General features: G+C 43.4%; 1 protein-coding gene across 1 annotated transcript in view; it reads left to right on the forward strand.

Moving 5' to 3' along the window:
• Positions 1-2,978: 2,978 nt before the first annotated feature.
• The window catches only part of SMG1 (SMG1 nonsense mediated mRNA decay associated PI3K related kinase), a gene marked incomplete at both ends in the record, with an annotated part of 117,112 nt that continues 101,052 nt past the window's right edge, over positions 2,979-19,038 (forward strand). Inside the window, one exon of the mRNA XM_080702131.1 lies at positions 2,979-3,064. Within this exon, the coding sequence (XP_080558257.1) occupies positions 2,979-3,064 (86 nt within the window). The remainder of the gene's footprint in view (positions 3,065-19,038) is intronic.

The following is a 19,038-nucleotide window of genomic DNA, read 5'->3' on the forward strand; positions in this document are numbered from 1 at the left end:
GCAGCATAAGAATTGTAAAGAATTTGAGCCGGGCGTGGTGGCGCACGCTTGTAATCCCCGCGCTTGGGAGGCAGAGACAGGAGGATCGCGCAGGTTCGAAGCCAGCCGCGCTGGCCTAAGAGACCCTGTTTCAAAAATATAAAATAGGTCTGGGAGTGTAGCCCGGAGGTAGAAGGGCTTCCAGGAACCCCAGTACCACCAAAAAAAAAAAAAAAAAAAAAAAAAAAAAAAAGAATTGTAAAGAATTTGAGGGGACAGATCCAAGGAAGCTCAGAACTTACAAATACTTTCGTCTCTCTGGCCAGACTGAGAGACAGGGTTGCAGGGTGGGGAGAGGGGCTGCTGAGCCAGTGTAACGATTTCAGTCATTTCTTGTAAACCACCCGGCCCCCCTACGCCCTTCACCCTGAGTTCCTTAAGATCAAGTATTGGTTCTTGATGACTGCCCTGTCCTCAAATGCTGTGTTAGTAGGTGCTCAACAAATTTCGAAATGTTGGATGAAAGAATAAATCATGATTATACTGTACATTAAAAATACATGAGGGAGCTGGGCGTGGTGGTGCATGCCTGTAATCTGAGTATTTGGGAGTCTGAGACGGGAGGATCGCAATTAGGGAGCAATTTAGCAAGAGCCTGTTTCCAATATACCCCTGAGAGTGCATCTCAGAGGTACTGTCCCTGCGTTCAATCCCCAGCAACAACAAACCCACAAACAAAAAACTATAAGGACATTGTATCCATTATTGTTTATATAATGAAACATCAATTGCAAACAAAACAGGAATATATTGTAGAAATAACAGCCTCCCATAGAGAAGCATCTATTTGAGGGGATGCCAAACTTGGGACTGGACCCAGGGAACTTTTGTCTTCATAAGAGGTAAGAAGAAATGATGAACTGGGAAGAAAGGACACTCTCTTGGGTCCTTCTTTATTTTTTTGCGGTACTGGGGATGGAATCCAGGGGCATTCTACCTTTGAGCTACACCCTCAGTCCTATTTTTTTTTTTTTTTTTTTGTTTGTTTGTTCTTTTATTTTGGAACAGGGTCTCACTGAGTTGCAAAGGGCCTCCCTAAATAGCTGAGGCGGTTGCAAACCGGGATCCTCCTGTCCCAAATGCTGGGGTTACAAGTGTGTGCCACCATGCCCCGCTTCTTGGGTCCTTTTATTAAACAATGGGAGGACCTTCCTCCTTAAGAGGGAGGCGGGCTATTGCGAGGGCACCCAGGGCCATTTCAGAGTGGATTGGATGCATGTGGGAGATGGCTCTCTTTACTCAATACGTTCATTCAGTTTTATTGAATTATTATTATTGTTATTTTGCAGTGCTAGGGAGCCAGCCCAGGGCCTTGCACATGGTAAGCCAATGATCTACCACTAAGCTACTTTCCCAGGCTCACTGAATTTATTTTTTTATACAGGTAGGTGACCAGGCTTGGGTCTAATTTCTGTTGGGTATTTTGAGTCAAATATCAGCACCATTTTAGAGGAGTTTCCCCTGGGGAGAGTAGGAGAGAAGGAAGGAGAGGGAGGAAAATTCATTTGAAATTTTGACTTATCATTCTTTACAGCTGGCAGAGCCAGGCCTGGTGATGAACGACTTTCATCCTAGTACCTGGGAGGCTGAGAGAGTAGGATGGCGGGTTAGAGACTAGTCTCAGTAACTCACCAAGACTCTCAGCAAGCTGGGCGTGGTGGCGCACGCTTGTAATCCCTGCGCTTTTAGTGATGGGCATGTGCTATGCGAGGAGCCCACCACTGAAGGAATATGCATGCTAGCGCTGCTATGAACTCTTCATAATGAAGTATATTGGGTAGCAATTTTAAATCACACAAGCTATGTATATTTTCTTCCCTTGTAACATAAAATGATAGATTAAGACCCCTATGTCAATAAGGTTAAGATGCTTCCACCTTTAAAAAATATATATTCCCAGCCACATAATGTCTCCGATGCTTGAGTGGATTCTTTCGGGTGAAGTGCTGGGGAGGGGGTGGCCAGTGCTCAGGTTTGGCCCCTCTAGCCAGCCTTTCGGCAAGGGGAAAGTGGGCAAGTTCAGGGTCAGAGGACTTCAAGGCACATTTCACACTGCAGGAAGAGAGTGTGCAGTGGTCCTGATTTCTTACACTGCGAAATGGTCCAGGGGTCAAGACTCGATGAGCACATTTCAGGCGGGGCCGGGGGAGGCGGGAAGACGCTTACGCACCCGCTCTCCACAACCTCACTATTTTCACTCCTCCGCCCCCGCCCGAGGGCAGGTGGGAGCGCGGGCGCTGGAAGGGCACGCCTGTGTGCGCGCGCACGCAAGGGCACCTGCGCCGCTCGCCGCAGGCCGGCGATGGGGCGCCTGTTCACACCTGACTGCCCGGCCCGCAGGGGCTCCGGCGCTTCCAGAGGGGCGTCGGCGAGTGGGGGGTGCGCGAGGGCCGCAGCCCCACCCGGGCGCGGCCGGCGGGGAGCGCCGCAGCACGCCCGACGCGCGGGAGGGCGGCCCGCGCGGAGCCCCGCCCCTCCGGCCCCGCCCCGCGCGGAGCCCCGCCCCTCGCCCCGGGCCGCGCCGGCGCCGCCCCTCGCTCCCAGCATGCCGTGCGGCAGCGGCGGCGCGGCGGGCGGAGCCGGGAGGCGGGGAAGCCGTGGCCGTGTGAGCGTGAGGAGCCGCCGCCACCGCCTCCTCGCCGTCCTCGTCCTCCCGGGCCCCGGCGTCGCGGGCCGCGCTCGGCCCCGGCAGAGACGTCGCCGCGCCCGCCCCCGCCCCGCCCGCGCCGCGCCGCGCCCGCCCCCTCGCCCTGCGCTGCGGGCCCCGGCGGAACCCGGAACGGCCGCCCGCCTCCCCCGCCCTCCGCCGCCTCCCCCGGCTGCTCCTCGGCTTCCCCCTCAGCCCCGGGCCGGAGCGGAGTGTCGGCGGCGGCCGGCTCGGGCGGCGACTCGCGCTTCTTCGGGCGGCGGCGCTTGGCCATGTCGTGTCGGGGAAGGTAATGAGCCGCAGAGCCCCGGGGTCTCGGCTGAGCAGCGGCGGCGGCGGCACCAAGTACCCGCGGAGCTGGAATGACTGGCAACCCAGGTGGGTGGCGGCGCGGGCGGCGCGGCCTAGGCCTCCGCGGGCGGCGCGGCCCCTCCCGGCCCGGCGCCCCCGCCCCGCCCGGCCCCGGGCTGCAGCCGCGGCCCGGCCCGGCGCCCGGGGGAGGGTCGGCCGGGGAGCGCCCCTCGCCGCCGCCCTCCGAGTTGGGGCTCGAGTTGGGGCGGCCGGGGCCCCGGGACCCTCCCTGCGACCCACCAACTTCCTCGGTCCCCAGCCCGCACGTGAACTGTGCTCCCGGCGGTGGCTCCCACGTGTGCTCAGCAGCCCCAAACTTCAACCCCGGCCTTCCGCGGACTTGGGCTGGGCGCTGGGCGGGGGCTGGAGTTGGGATTGTGCGGCTTTTAATGGGATCGGCCCCTTCTGGTCCTGGGAAGGGAAGATTTTCCCGGGAGTGCCAGGGCAGCGGCTCAAACCTGGACACTTGGAAGTGAAACTCCTGTGGGCACCCAGGAGGGGAGGGATTTCCTCTCCTACGGAGGATTTGATTTCAGGGACCTAGTTGACTTTGAGTCCATTATGAGCATTAGCTTTTTTTTTTTTTTTTAAGACATTTTCATGTCTTTCTGATTAATCATGGAGTATTTGTGCTTAATTTAGTATTTCGTCTTTTCTCTCATTGAGAGTCTTAAATGCTTATAACATTCAGAGATTATTTGGAGTTTAATTCTGTACCTAGAAGAACTCCTTAAATGTATGTACATTTATTTTAGGATTAGTCGATTCATAGAGCTTTTATAGTTTGGAGCACACTTGAATTATAATTGGTCAGAAATTGGCCAGAGAAGTGTAAAACGAACATGTTGTTGCAATATGTTTTTGCTTCCTGATAGTTACTGTTATTGCAGCTGTATTTGGAAGTGAAGAAAATGATGTTAAAATTAATATTTTAAGATTCGATGGAAAAACGAATCTTTGGCTAATGGATAGATGGTACACCTCTGGTTCTATTGTTTTTGCTTTCCTAGATACTGTCCGCTGAGGAGTGATGTATATAAACTAGGCGATTTTAAAAGTTGTCAGAATTTAGAATTGAGATGTTAAGTAGCTGAGAAAATTTTTGTTTGAAAAACATCTTTGATTTGTTCTGTACAAGAGTTTGTGAGTGCTTTAAAATTGGTTAACTAGTATTATCTAATTGACATGCTTAGTTTCTTTTTTCTTGAAATTGTGCAATTTGACTATAGGCATCTAACACATTGAGTGTTAAATGTACTCGAATTTGAGATTTGAGAGTTTTTTAACGATGGACTTTTTATTATTTTTCAGTATTGGTCTATTTAAGAGAATTTAGTAGCTGGGCATGTCAGTGAATGCCTGTAATTCCAGTACTTCGGAGGCTGAGACAGGAGGATCACAGGTTCAAGACCAGCTCAGTAACTTAGCAAAACTCTCATCAATCTAGTAAAGACTGTTTCAAGACAAACAAAAATAATAAAAAGGTCTGGGAAGCCCCTTGGTTCCATCCCATGTACTCCCTCCCCAAATAGTTTAGTAATCCTGAAGATTGAACCCAGGGGCATTCTACCTCTAAGGTACACCCTTAACCCTATTTTTTAATTCTTTATTTTAAAACAGGGTTTGACCAAGTTGTGGAGGGCCTCACTAAGTAGCTGAGGCTTGGCAGGAATGAACCTGTGATACTCCTGTCTCAGCCTCCCAAGTACTGGAATTTCAAGCTTGGGCCATGACACCCAGCTGTTGCCCAGCTGTCCTATAGGTTTTTGAAAATAACATGTGACTTGTAGCTGGAAATAAATGGAGTAGCAGAGTTGTGCCCACCATTTGGGGTCACCTGACTTCACTGCTGACAGGGATGAAGTAGGATGGGGTTTATATAGTTAAGGAATATGTGCATAGGTTAATAAATATCGCCCATGTTGTTTCTTTGAAGTACTTTGGGTTTTGGTAAAGTGTGTGGTGTGGGGGAGCTTTTGGGGGTGTAAGCAGCTTTGGAGCTATGTTCTGTAACAGAGTCTCAGAATTTAGTGCTTAGATACAGGATACTATGAAATGCCCTTGGTTACGGAGTAACAGTTTAGGAACTTGGAAATACTTGGTTTTCTCCTACTATAGAGGGAACAAAAGAGATGACCCTTAACATGACTTGATTTATTTGCAAGGTCACCACAGTTCATTTAATTGCCAATAAGAAATCTCAAATGTTTGCTAATTCATATATTTTCATAAATTGAATTTGAAGTTATTCTGTTCTCGTCAGAAAGGTGGCTGACTCCAGTTACCTAACAGAATGGAGGTTGATCTTCCTACTTAAGTGGAAGTTTATTATTATTTTTTCCAAATTTTTCAAGTATAAGCTGACTCTTATGGTTCATCTAAATCTTTTTTTTTTTTTTTTTTTTTGTAATTCTGCAGATTGAACCTAGGGCATTCTACCTTTAAGCTATTACCCTCAGCCCTACTTTATTTTTTACTTGGAAACAGGGTCTGGCTAAATTGATGTGAGGCTGGCTTAAAACCTGCGTTCCTCCTGTCTCAGTCTCCCTTGTACCGGGATTACAGTTATGTGCTGTCACACCTGGTTCATCTTTATTTTTTAAAAAAAGATTCGTTAGCCAGGCCTGGTGGCCCATGTTTCTCATCCTAGCACTTGGGAGGCTGAGACAGGATCGCACAGGTTCGAAGCCAGCCTCAACTACTGAGTGAGGCTCTCAGCAACTTAGTGAGACCCTGTTTATAAATAAAGTATAAGCCGGGCGTGGTGGCACATGCTTGTAATCCCCGCACTTGGGAGGATCGCGCAGGTTCGAAGCCAGCCTCAGCTACTTAGTGAGGCTCTAAGCAGCTTAGTGAGACCCTGTTTCCAAATAAAATATAATAAAATGGGTCTGGGAGTATAGCCCGGAGGTAGAAAGTCTCTGGGTTCCACCCCCAGTACCACACACACAAAAAATAAATAAATAAAATGAAGTATAAAATAGGTCTGGGAGTATAGCTCGGAGGTAGAAAAGCCCCTGGATTCCACCCCCAGTACCACACACATACCAAAGAAAAGAAAAGAAAAGAAAAATCCTTTACTATTTCTCCCCTGATTTTTTTTCTTATTTTAGTTTCCCTTTTTTTTTTTTTTTTTTTTTTGGTGTAGTTTATGGTTCTGGGGATTGAACCCGGGGTACATTCTACCTTCAAGCTACACCCCCAGGCCTATTTATTCTTTATTTTGAAAAAAAAGATCTCAGTTGCTGAGGGCCTCCCAAGTTGCTGAGACTGGCTGTGAACCTACAATCCTCCTGCTTAGCCTCCCAAGTACTGGCATTAAAAGCATGTGCCACCACACCTGTCCTTGATTTAGGTTTTTGAGAAGTGGAATTAAAAAAAAATCTTCATCAGTTTCTTTTAGTATTAGTTGGCAAACTGACAGTTTAGTCAGTCTGGTCACAGAGGATACTTAATACACTTGGACAAGAAGCTTTTCAAGTGGAATAGACTAGTGAAATATTGTAACACCAAGACTACAAAATTTTGACTGAAACATCTGGATAACACTAGTTTATAGTCTCCCTTTCTGTTCACTTTACTTTCAACATTTGAGAGTGGTTAGGCAAATGAATGATACTAGGTCAGTTTTATTATTACTGAAATATGCAGATCCTCAGACATAAAGCTGAGAACATTTGGGGACTCTCCGATGCTTTTGGTTTTTCATATGGAGAAGTGAGTGACGAGTGGCCTTTTATCACAAAGGGATCATGACCTGTGAAAATAGTTTGCTTTCTTTCTCCCTCTGAAAAGAGACCTATCATTGCAAATAGCCAAGATCTATAATTTTTCTGATTTTATTTTGGAAAATAGTATCAATAAGATAGAGAGCAGACTGATTTGTTCTAAAAATTAAATGTGTAATGGCCAGGTGAGGTGGCTCAGCCCTCTATTCCCAGTACTTGGGAGGCAGATTCCAGGCCAGCTGCAGCAACTTAGTAGACCCTATTAAAAAAAGGGGGGGGGCCAGGGCTGGGGTGTAGCTCAGAGGTAGAATGCCCCTGGGTTCAATCCCCAGTACCAAAAAAAAAAAAAAGTTAAACGTATACATGTATATTTTAGAATTCCAGAATGACATTAATTTGACATTGGAGTCAGGTATATCGTCAAAAAAGAGAAAGCAAGCTGGGCGTGGTGGCGCACACTTGTAATCCCAGCATTTGGGAGGCTGAGACAAAAGGAACACGGTTCGCGGACAGCCTCAGCTACTTAGACCCTCTGCCAACTCAGTGAGACCCTGTTTCAAAATAAAAAATAAAAAAATTGAGCAACAGGGGCTGTAGCTCGGAGGTCAAATGCCCCTGGGTTCCAGCCCCAGACTCGCAAAAAAAAAAAAAAAAAAAAGCATTCAGGTCATTCAGGAAAAAAGCAGATTTTACTTGTACACTTGGGAGTCTCAGAGTTTTACTTGTTTAATATATACATTATATATGTGTGTGTATATATATATAATCGTGTAATGTGTTGTACCCAAACTTTGGATCTTTCTAGACTTTTTTTTTTGAGGTGGAGTCTTGCTATGTAGAGGCTACCCTCAAAATAGAGGCTAACCTCAAATTTATCATCTTGTGTCTGAGTAATTGGGATTATAGGGGCATACCACCTCATTCAGCTATTTCTAGACTTCATAGTGAATGAAACTTCACATGAGAAGTAGCTTCCATTTTTGTTAGAATACAGACAGATCAAAATTCTCAAAGTACAAATATCAGCCGGGTGTGGTCGTGCATACTTGTAATCGCAGTGCTTGGGAGGCTTAGACAGGAGGATCGAAATGTACCGAGACTCTCAGCAACCTAGTAAGACCCTGTTCCCAAATAAGAAATAAAACCAGGCCTGGGTATAGTTTGGAGGTAGAATGCCTCTAGGTTTAATCCCCAGTACCAAAAAAAAAAAAAAAAAGTACAAATACATTTTCCATGTGATAGACCAAATGATGGAAATGTGAAATTAGAAGAACCAGTTGCTTGTGTGCTTGGTGTGAGAGCTAGATTTTTTGAAGCCAGAGTTGTCAGTTGTACCTTTTATATGTTTGAGCTGAGTCTGATCTTCATAGGTACATAATGTAATGAAATGCATGAAGGATAGTTAAATCAAACTATGTATTTCATAGCTGTAGATGAAACTCTAAATAGCATTTAATGATTCTTTTTGTTTTTGGTGAGACAGGGTCTTGTTATATTGCCCAGGCTAGCCTCCAAGGCCTGGTTTTAAGGGATTCTCTTCCCTCAGTCTCCCTGTTAGCTGGTAGTACAGACATGTACCTCCATGCTTGGCTGATTGTCAGTTATACCGGTTTTGTAACACAAATTTCTAAGAAAGATAAGGTTTTTTTCCTAATTGTGTATGAGTGCTTAATGTTTTTTGGGGGAGTTTTAATTTTTATTATAAAATTAAACATTTCTTCAATGAAAAATTTGTAAGTTTTAAATTTTTTTCTTCAGTTTCAGTTCCTTCTAAAAAGGGGTGTGAGCCACACCTGCGTGGCGGTGCATGCTTGTAATCCCAGTACTTGGGAGGCTGAGACAGGAGGATCACAGGTTGGCTTAGCTGCCTAGTGAGGCCCTCTGCAACTTAGTGACACCCTGTTTCAAAATAAAGAGTAGGGCTGGGGGTGTAGCTAGGAGTTAGAATGCCCTTGGTTCAGTCACTGGTACAGCAAAAAACAAGCAAACAGGAGATCATGAACTAAGCTAGTTCAGTGAAAATGTTCTGATCAGTAAACACTGATGCTTTAGGGTTACTTATCACGTATGAAACCACTGTCCATGGTCTTGAAGGTTGTAGGTTAGTATGGAAAATAAGAAAGGGCTTTAAAATAAAAAAGCATGGGTGTTGTTCTGTAATACTTGGTGACTGGGGATGGAACCCAGGGCATTTTACTTCTGAGGTATACCTCCAGCCCTATTTTATTCTTTTATTTTGAAACAGGGTCTCATTAAGTTGCTGAGGCTGGCCGGGAACCTGTGATCCTTCTGTCTCAGCTTCTCAAGTAATGCAGTTTTTTTTTTTTTTTTAAGACTTAAAGAAGTTTATTAAAAAGATAGAAATACAGAAAATAGAAATACAGAAGTTACAGCCCCATGCCAAAATGGCATGAGGGGGGAGGGTGGCCCGGGCCAATTCACCAGTCCCCTCAAGTAATGAAATTTTAAGTGTATGCCACCACATCTGGCTGATGTACTTATTTTTACATGTGATTAGTAGTTTTATCAGTTGCATAGGGGCAGTGAGATGGTGAAATTGGTGTCTACAATTTTGACAGTAGTTTTAGGAGAATCTCAAAAATAATGAATGTCATGATATCGCAAAATGCAAGTAGTCCTTGGTAAAAAATTCTGTTTGATTAGTGGTCTGGTGGTACTTGTGAAGATTAGTACAAATTGAGGGTGAAGCTGGAGATTTGAATTGGAACCATATTGTAGGCCTTGAATCATAGTTTAAGATTATTTGGAATGGCTTTAGGGAACCATTGGAGTTTTACCAGCAGAGAAGAGACATAATTTAAGAAGATTAAATCTGGTTGCTTCTTGAAGGGGGTGTGTATGTGTGTGTGTCCGTGTCCCCACGGTAGGAGGCCATTGGATAGTCTAGACCAAAGAGATCTTGTTTATAATTCACGATTTAAATTCAGACAGAAGTATGTGGGAATTTCCATAAGCAAAAGTCTTTCATTTGTTACTTGGTGTTGATTGAGAATGGTCACTACAGGGATCCTTTTTATCTTCTCACACTTCAGTTTGCCTTAGGACAGTTACATGAAATGTCACACATATAAAATGGAGTATGATATATGGTTCTTGGGGGAACATTGAATTCTCACAGCTCTTTAGGATTTTCTGCCTTCACTGCCTGCCATACAATGGGCACTTGCTTACTTTCTTTCCCTATCCTATCTAAGATAATTCCCTAAGGTTCCTTTCATTGGACTGTCCTTTATGGAGCCACACAAGCAGTTTGTTCCTTGTCTTTTCATATTGTTATTTTGATTACCTGACTTTGGCTATCTTCTGCAAAAATATTGTGACTCAATTAGTATGTAAAATGGCCCAGCTTATTATATTATTTTTCCTTTAAATATGTAATTTACTCACAGATTGCTCATGCAGAGATGCTTAGTTTTTATGTTTAGTTCTCCATTTTGTATTAGTTGATTTATGAATGTACATTTTGTGTGTGGGGGAGGAATGGGGAATCAACCTAGGGTGTTCTACCATTGGGCTACAACTCCAACTAACCAACCAACCAAATTTATTTATTTATTTATTTATTTATTTATTTATTGCCATACTGGAGATTGAACCCAGTGGCATTGTACCTCCAAGCTACACCCCAGACCTTTTTTTTATTCTTTATTTTGAGACAGGGTTTTATTAAATTGTGGAGGGCTTCACTAAGTAGCTGGGGCTGGCCGCAGACTTGGCGATCCTCCTCTCTCAGCCTCCAAAGTACTGGGATTACAAGTATGTGCCACCACACTTGGCCTCCCAACCCTTTTAAAAAAAATTCTTGGTTGGGTATGGTGGTGCACGCTTGTAATGCCAGCATTTGGGAGGCTGAGATGGGAGGATCGTGGTTTGTGGCCAGCTTCAGCTACTAAGTGAGATCCTTTGCAACTCAGTGAGAACCTGTTTCAAAATAAAGAATAAAACAATAGGGCTGGGGGTATAGCTTGGAGGTAGATAGAATGCTCCTGGGTTCCATCTCCAGTACAGCAAAAAATTATTTTTAATTTTGAAACTGGGTCTTACTAAGTTGCTGAGGCTGGCCTCCAGCCTAGCTTTCCAAATACTGTGATTACAGGTGTGCATTACCATACTCGTTTTACTTATTAATTTTTTGTGGTACACCAAGCTACATCCTCAACCCTAACCTGTGATCCTCCTGTCTCAGCCTCCCATGTACTGGGATTACAAGTGTGTACCACCACACCTGGCTCTTGCTCAGTTTTTAAATGTACATTTCTAAGTTGACTTGTCTTTTGAACTCCATTGTAATATGTTTTGGACATGAAGTTTGCATACAGTGAATTTTGACAAATGTATACAACTCTATAACCACATCTCCAATCAAGAGAGGGATACAGACGCCAGGAATACAGTTCTGTGGTTTTGTGCTTATGTAGCATGCGTGGGGCTCTGACCTATCCTCAGAAATTGTTTGTAGAAAGTAGGTCTTTTCAAGGATGCCCACTATCCCCACTCCTTTTCAATATAGTCCTCGAGACTCTTGCCACAGCAATAAGACAAGAGAAGGAAATCAAAGGAATTCATATAGGAAGAGAGGAATTAAAACTATCTTTATTTGTAGATGACATGATTCTTTATCTAGAAGACCCAAATAACTTAACCAAAAGACTACTGGAGCTGATTAACCAATTTAGCAAATTTGCAGGATACAAAATCAATCTAAAGAAATAAGTTGCTTTTCTATATGCCAGCAATGAATCCACAATGAAATAAATACTAATAATAAAAAAACAATTCCATTCACTATAATCCCAAAACCAATAAAATACGTAGGAATAAACCTAACCAAAGACGTAAAAGACCTCTACCATGAAAACTATAAAACATTAAAGAAATTGAAAAAGATCTCGGAAGATGGAAAGATCTCCTTGCTCATGGATAGGCAGAATAAATGTCATGAAAATGACCATTCTGCTAAAAGTGATCTACAGATTCAATGCATTCCTATCAAAATACCAACGACATTCTTAGTAGACCTAGAAAAATCAGTCATGAATTTTATATGGAAAAAGAAAAGACCCAGAATAGCCAAAGCAATCCTTAGCAATAAGAACCATGCAGGAGGCATCATAACCCCTGACTTCAAATTATAGAGCAGTATTAGTAAAAACAGCTTGGTACTGGCACAACAACAGACATACAGACCAGTGGAACAGAATAGAAGATAACAGAAAATAAACCCACATATCTATAGTCAATTCATTTTTGGCAAAGGGGCCAAACTCATATGCTGGAGAAAAGACAGCCTTTTCAACATTAGTGCTGGGAGAAGTGGCTATCCATTTTTAGAAAGATGGAACGAAATCCTTACCACTCATGGTAAATAGGAATTAACTCGAGGTGGATCAAAAACTTGGGAATTAGCCAGAGACTGTGAAGTTATTAGAGGAGGGCATGGGCTCAACACTACAACATATAGGACAGGCAGTAACTTTCTCAACAAGACCTCCAAAGTGCAGGAAATTAAAGCAAGAATTAACAAGTGGGATGGCATCAAACTAAAAAGTTTCTTCTCATCCAAGGAAACCATCAAGAACCTAAAGAGAAAGGCTACAGAATGGGAGATCTTTACCAGCCACCACTCTGATACAGTGTGAATATCCAGAGCATACAAAGAGCTCAAAAGACTCTACACTAGTAAAACAACCCAATCAAGAAACGGGCAACTGAATTGAATAGACACTTCACAAAAGAAGAGATACAAATGGCCAATAGATACATGAAAGGTTGTTCAACATCATTAGCCATTAGGGAGATGCAAATAAAAACTACACTGAAATTCTATATAACCCCAACCAGAGTGGCAAGCATAAAGAAATCAAATAAATACTGGAGAGGATGTGGGGAAAGGGGAACTCTTACACTGTTGGTGGGAGTGCAGAGTAGTTCAGCCACTATGGAGATCAGTGTGGAGAGTCCTTAGAAAACTGGGAATAGATCCACCATATGATCTGGTTATACCACTCCTTGGTATCTTTCCAAAGGGGTTGAAATCAGAGAACTGCAGCACAATTCATAGAAGCCAAAATATGGAACCAACCTAGGTTGGTTGGGTGAATGGATTGCAAAATTATGGGAAGTACACAGTGGAATTCTGCCATCTATAAAGAACAAAATTACGTCATTTGCAAGAAGATAGACCTAGAGAATGTTAAGTGAGATCAGCCCAGCACAGAAAGAGAAGGGACTTATGTTTTCTCTAATATGCCCGTACTAGGAAGTGTTAGGAATACCAGAGGGACTCCAGATAGCGGAGGGGAAACCTCAGCAAAGCTGAAATGGAGGGTAGGAGAGGAAGAAGGCTGAGGTTGGTTAATGGAGGAGCCACACCTGAATATGTGTAAAAGTATGAATGTAGCATGGTCAGCCTGGACACTCACTGTTGGGAGGAGGGAGGGGAAGTGTGTGGGGGAGAGGGCGCCAAGCACAGTCTGAATGTATGCCAATTTCAATATGTCCCACATAAAAATAAAAATAAAATGATATATATATTTTTTTTTTGTGGTACTGGGGATGGAACCAGGGACCTTTTACCTCCTGGCTACACCCCAGCATATTTTATTTTTCTATTTGGAAACAGTCTCACTAAGTTGTTATTATTCCTCTTTTGCTGTTAACATGCTTCTTTACTTGGGAGTATCTCTAGACCCCTGTGGAAACAGTTTGAGGTGGTAGACTCGGTGTTACCATTTTCAGTCATCGGAGTCCTGGAATACAAAGGAGTTCCTCTACCGGGCTAGGTTTTTTCTTTTCTTTCTTTTTTCTTTTTTAATGAGCTACAGGTTTGTGGACCACTGTGCCTTTGCTCTACTTTTCATGTTTTTCCACATCTAACTTGTCCTTCCTTTCACCTCTATCCTGTTATACCTCTGCCTTTTGTGATTTCTTTCCAAAATTTGCAACAGATCTACAGTGATGTTCCCACCTAGTTTAGGTCCCTACGTGCTGAGGCTGAGTCATTTTCTCTTGCTTCGTGTCTTACTTGCCCAAGTACATTCCCAAGCCCACTCCTGCCACAGGGCCGCCTTTGCTCCTGCTGTTCTTGCTGTGCAGTGGTGGCGGCGGCTGTTGTGGGGCATCGCCATTCTCCAGTGCTCGGCCTGGCTGCTCTCCTGCTGTCTTGGCCTAAGTGTTACCCCTCAACAGAGAAGCAGCGTTCTTTAGCATCTGTCCGTGGTGGTATCTACCACAATCTGAAATTTAATGTGTCTTCCACAAAAAAAAAAAAAAACACCTTCATATGTGTATGGATCTTACATAATTATTTTACTTCTGTATCCTCTCGTATCCTCTCTTACCCTACGAGTTCATCAATATACAGCCTATATTTGAGTGTCTTTCCTAAAGTAAATATAGTTTTCTCTTTGTATCTGCCAAGAGATTGGATTCAAGACTTTTCAGATACAAACTCTATAATGCCCAAGTCCCTTATATTAAAATGGTGTAGTATTTGCATATAAGGTGCACATCCCCTGTATACTTAAATCACCTCTAGGTTACTTAGAACCTAATGGACTGTAAGTGCTGGGCAATGGTTGTAACTAGTTCTAGTATTTTGTTGAGGGAGTAATGACAAAAGGTACATATTACTTTTGCAATTTTCCTGCATGTATTTTTGATTGTGTGATTAGAACCAGAATGTAGACTGTGCAGGTTTGTTTCTTACTTAGTTAGGGCCTGAGTTTAGAGCACTGTCACTGTAGGTGGCTTTTGAAGGGCAACTGTTCCTCCTATAGCAGCTGGTTAGCCTGAGGCAGCATCTTAGTAGAGCTGATCAAGCAGGTTGAAAGGACATTGTTCTAGAGGACTGAGGTAGCCAGGTCTTTTACAGAAGAAAGAAGGAATACGGTAATTTAAGATTTAATAGGTTCCATTCATTTTGAAGAACATCTTGTTCATTTATTTATTTATTTATTTTATTTTATTTTTTGGTGGTACTGAGGGTGGAACCCAAAGGCTTTCTACCTCCGGGCTATACTCCCAGACACATTTTATATTTTATTTGGAAACAGGCTCGCACTAAGTTGCTGAGAGCTTCACTGAGTAGCTGAGGCTGGCTTCGAACCTGTGCGATCCTCCTGTCTCAGCCTCCCAAGTGCAGGGATTACAAGTGTGCGCCACCACGCCCAGCTTGTTCTTATATTTAAAGTTCCTTTGTACATTTGCCTCATTCCATATCTTTTGTATCTATATAAATGTTATTTAAATAATATCACTAAAACCATAAATTCTGGGTTGAAGCTTCTGGCATTCCATTAGAATGCCTGGGGGAAAGTACATTTCTTGACAGTTTTCTATACCTGCTGATTGGGGAATCAACAAATATTTATTTTTGTTTATTTTTGCAGTACTGTAGATTGAACCCAGGGGCATTCTACCTACAAGCTACACCCCAGTTCTATTATTCTTTATTTTCAAGCAGGGTCTCATTAAGTAGCTGAGGCTGACTGGAGCCTACGATCCTCCGGTCTCAGCCTCCCAAGTACTGAGATTACAAGGCACATCACCACACCTGATTTTTATCTTTTATTTTGAAACAGGGTCTTATTAAATTGCAGGGGGCCTCACTAAGTAGCAGAGTCTGACTATGAACTATGCCAAGTACTGGGAGTATACGTTTTTCTTTTCACACTAATCTTCACACCCTTTCAGAAAAGGAATTGGATCCTGATAGAAAGTCTCCCTTTGGAGGTCGCTCTTACTGTTCATATTACTCATAGTGCTTAGCACCTTGATTCTCTCTTTCTTTTTCCCCTGTGGGTCTGGGGATGCAACCCAGAGGCATTCGACCTCCAAGCCACACTCCTGCCCGATTTTTTATTTATTTTGAAACGGGCTCACTGAGTTGCAGAGGGCATCACTAAGTAGCTGAGGCTGTCCGTGAACTGTGATCCTCTGGTCTCAGCCTCCAGTGCTGGGATGACAAGTGTGTGCTACCACGCCCAGCGAACCTTGACTCTAATGAGATAAGAAGATCCAAAGAGGATTACCAATATCACAAATAACATATTTAACTGAAGAAGAAAATCTCTCAGGATTTCTTACCTAAAAAGATCTATCACATTTTTTGGCTGCTTTTGTTCTTTTGATACATGTGAAGAAAAATAAAAGTGTAGTAGGTTTCCCAGCAGCAGATCCAGGAAACTTGGCCTTAAACACTGTCGTTTATTAGGTCTAAAGAAACCTGTCTTTTAGGTGAATCACAGTTTGGATTGTTTTGGAGGACTTGGGCTAGAATTCTGATAATTAGTAGCATTTTAATATGTAGTTTCTTACTCCCTTTTTGAAAATACTGAAATTACGAACGGATTTATTAAGAAAAGCTGTGTGCATGTGCATGTGTATGTGTGTATGTAATGATGAGCCAAACATGGGTCGGCTGCGGTGGCTGACACCTGTAATCCCAACAACTTGGGAGACTGAGGCAGGCCGATCACAAGTTCAAGGCTAGCATGGGCACCATAGTGAGATCCTGTTTCAAAATAAAAAATAGGAGCTGAGATAGAGTTTAGTGGTAGAATGCTCCTATGTTCAATTTCTAGTACTACTAAAATAAAAACAAATGGAAAAAAATTGAAAGAAGCCTGTTATTTAGGCCTGTCTTGTACAGTTACTATACTGCTATCATTCTCCTTGTTTTTATTGTAATCTTGTCAAGACGTAAAAATTGCATTGTGTTGATCTTCTCTCCACTGTTTAATTGACACAACTATGCACATTTATGGAGTATTGTGTAATTGATTGACTCATGGATTGATTGATTGCTGTACTGAGGATGGAACCCAGAGACCTCTGAGCTACACACCCAGCCTTATTTTTCAGTCTTCTTAATTTTGAAACAGGGTCTCAGTGAATTTTGAAGGGCCTCTCACTAAGCAGCTGAGGCTGTCCGGAACCGCAGCCCTCCTGTCTCAGCCTCCCGAATGCTGGGATTACAAGCATGAGCCACCATCACCTGGTTTAGTGTAATGTTTTTTAAAAAGCATACAATGTAAGCTGGGCATGGTGGCACACGCTTGTAATCCTCCATGCTTGGGAGGCTGCGACAGGAGGATCACACAGGTTCAGAGCTAGCCTCAGCTACTTAGTGAGGCTCTCAGCAACTTAGTGAGACCCTGTTTCCAAATAAAGTATAAAATAGGTCTGGGAGTATAACCCGGAGGTAGAAAAACCCTTGTGTTCCATACCCAGTGCCACCAACACACATACACTCACACATACACACACACACACACACAGACACACACACACACACACACACACACACACACACACACACACACACAATGTAATGGTCAAATCTAGCCATCATCTTTCTTAAGGTTTTATGTGTTGAGATATTTGAGATGTACTTTTAGTTATCTTGGAATACACATATTATTATTGACTGTAAGCATTCCTCTATGCAGTATATTTTGAAACATATTTCTCCTTTGTGAAACTGTACTTTGACCAACAATTTTCCATTCTTTCCAACCCATTCCTCCCAATTTTTCTAGTCCATTTAAAAGTCTATGTGCTGCCGGGTATGGTGGAGCACGCCTATAATCCCAGCACTGGGGAGGCTGAGGCAGGAGGATCTTAGGTTTGAAGCCAGCCTCAGTAGCTTAGGCTCTCAGCAACTTAGTGAGACCCTGTTTCCAAATAAAATATAAAATAGCTCTGAAAGTGTAGTGTGGAGGAGAAGGCTCTGGATTCCATCCCCAGTACCACCAAAAAATAAATAAATAAATAAAAGTATTTGCTGTAGTAGCATTGGCAAAATCAGAAATAAAACCAAGGTGTTTAAGATTTCTCTCAGGTGTTTTTATGTTTCAGATATATGTGCATATTTTTTTATTGATCCTTCACAAGTATTTGTCTTAGGAGAGGTTGGTGTTGTGAAAAATGATAGTGGACTATCCCAGTAACCCGCGCGCACACACGGTTCGGGTAGAATTAATTGCTCTTTATTGCAGTGGTTCTTTGGCTACATTTCCTTGTGTGCTTCCATTAAGCTATAAACCTTTATCAAGTTGACTAATGAGAAATTCAGCATAGATCTGTATCATTTTTGTTTCGACCATATTTTATTATTTACACTTTATTTTTTGCGGGTCTGGGGCTGGAACCCAGAGGCATTTGACCTCCGAGCTATACCCCCTGCCCAATTTTTTATTCTTTATTTAGTTTTTAACTTTGTGTGTGTGTGTGTGTGTGTGTGTGTGTGTGTGTGTGTGTGTGTGTGTCTGGGGATGGAACCCAGAGGCATTTGACCTCTGAGCTATACCCCCTGCCCTAGTTTTTATTTTTTATTTTGAAACCAGGTCTCGCTGAGTTGCAGAGGGCCTCACTAAGTAGCTGAGGCTGCCCGCGAACCGTGATCCTCTAGGTCTCAGCCTCCTGAAGGCTGGGATTACAAGCGTCCGTCACCATGCCCGGCTTATTCTTTATTTTGAAACAAGGTCTCACTGAGTTGTGGAGGGCCTCACTAAGTAGCTGAGGCTGTCTGTGAACCACGATCTTCTTGTCTCAGCCTCCCAAATGCTGGGATTACAAGCGTGCACCACCACACCTGGTTTATTTACACGTTTAAAGAACTTAGTACCAATGGAAAATATAAGCAGCAAAGTAATTTAATTTTTGTGACTGTTTGGCAGTGTTGAAGGGCAGGTACAAATGGAATTAAAAAGAGAAGAGGGCCGGGCGTGGTGGCGCACGCTTGTAATCCCAGCATTCGGGAGGCTGAGACCTGGAGGATCGCGGTTCGCGGACAGCCTCAGCTACTTAGTGAGGCCCTCTGCAACTCAGTGAGACCCGGTTTCAAAATAAATAATAAAAAATAGGGCAGAGGGTGTAGCTTGGAGGTCAAATGCCCCTGGGTTCCATCCCCAGACCCGCAAAAAAAAAAAAAAAAAAAAAAAAAAAAAGAGGTGGCCAAATGTAGTCATCCACACCTGTAATCCCAGCAACTAGAAAGGTGGAGGCAGGAGGATTGCATGCTCAAACCCAACCAGGACAATTTAATGCGACCCTAGACCTTGTCTCAAAATAAATGAATGAATTAAAAAGGGCTCAGCAGAAGTACAGTACCCCTGGGTTCAATCTCCCCCATCAAAGGGGGGAGGGAAGTACAGGGTAAGTTAAAAGGTAGCTTGCACTTTTTTTTTTTTTTTGTGGTACTGGCGTTCTTGGAAACCCTTCTACCTCTGGGCTACACTCCCAGACCTA

The sequence above is a fragment of the Muscardinus avellanarius genome, assembly GCF_963383645.1.
Source record: "Muscardinus avellanarius genome assembly, chromosome: 10".
NCBI lineage: Eukaryota > Metazoa > Chordata > Mammalia > Rodentia > Gliridae > Muscardinus > Muscardinus avellanarius.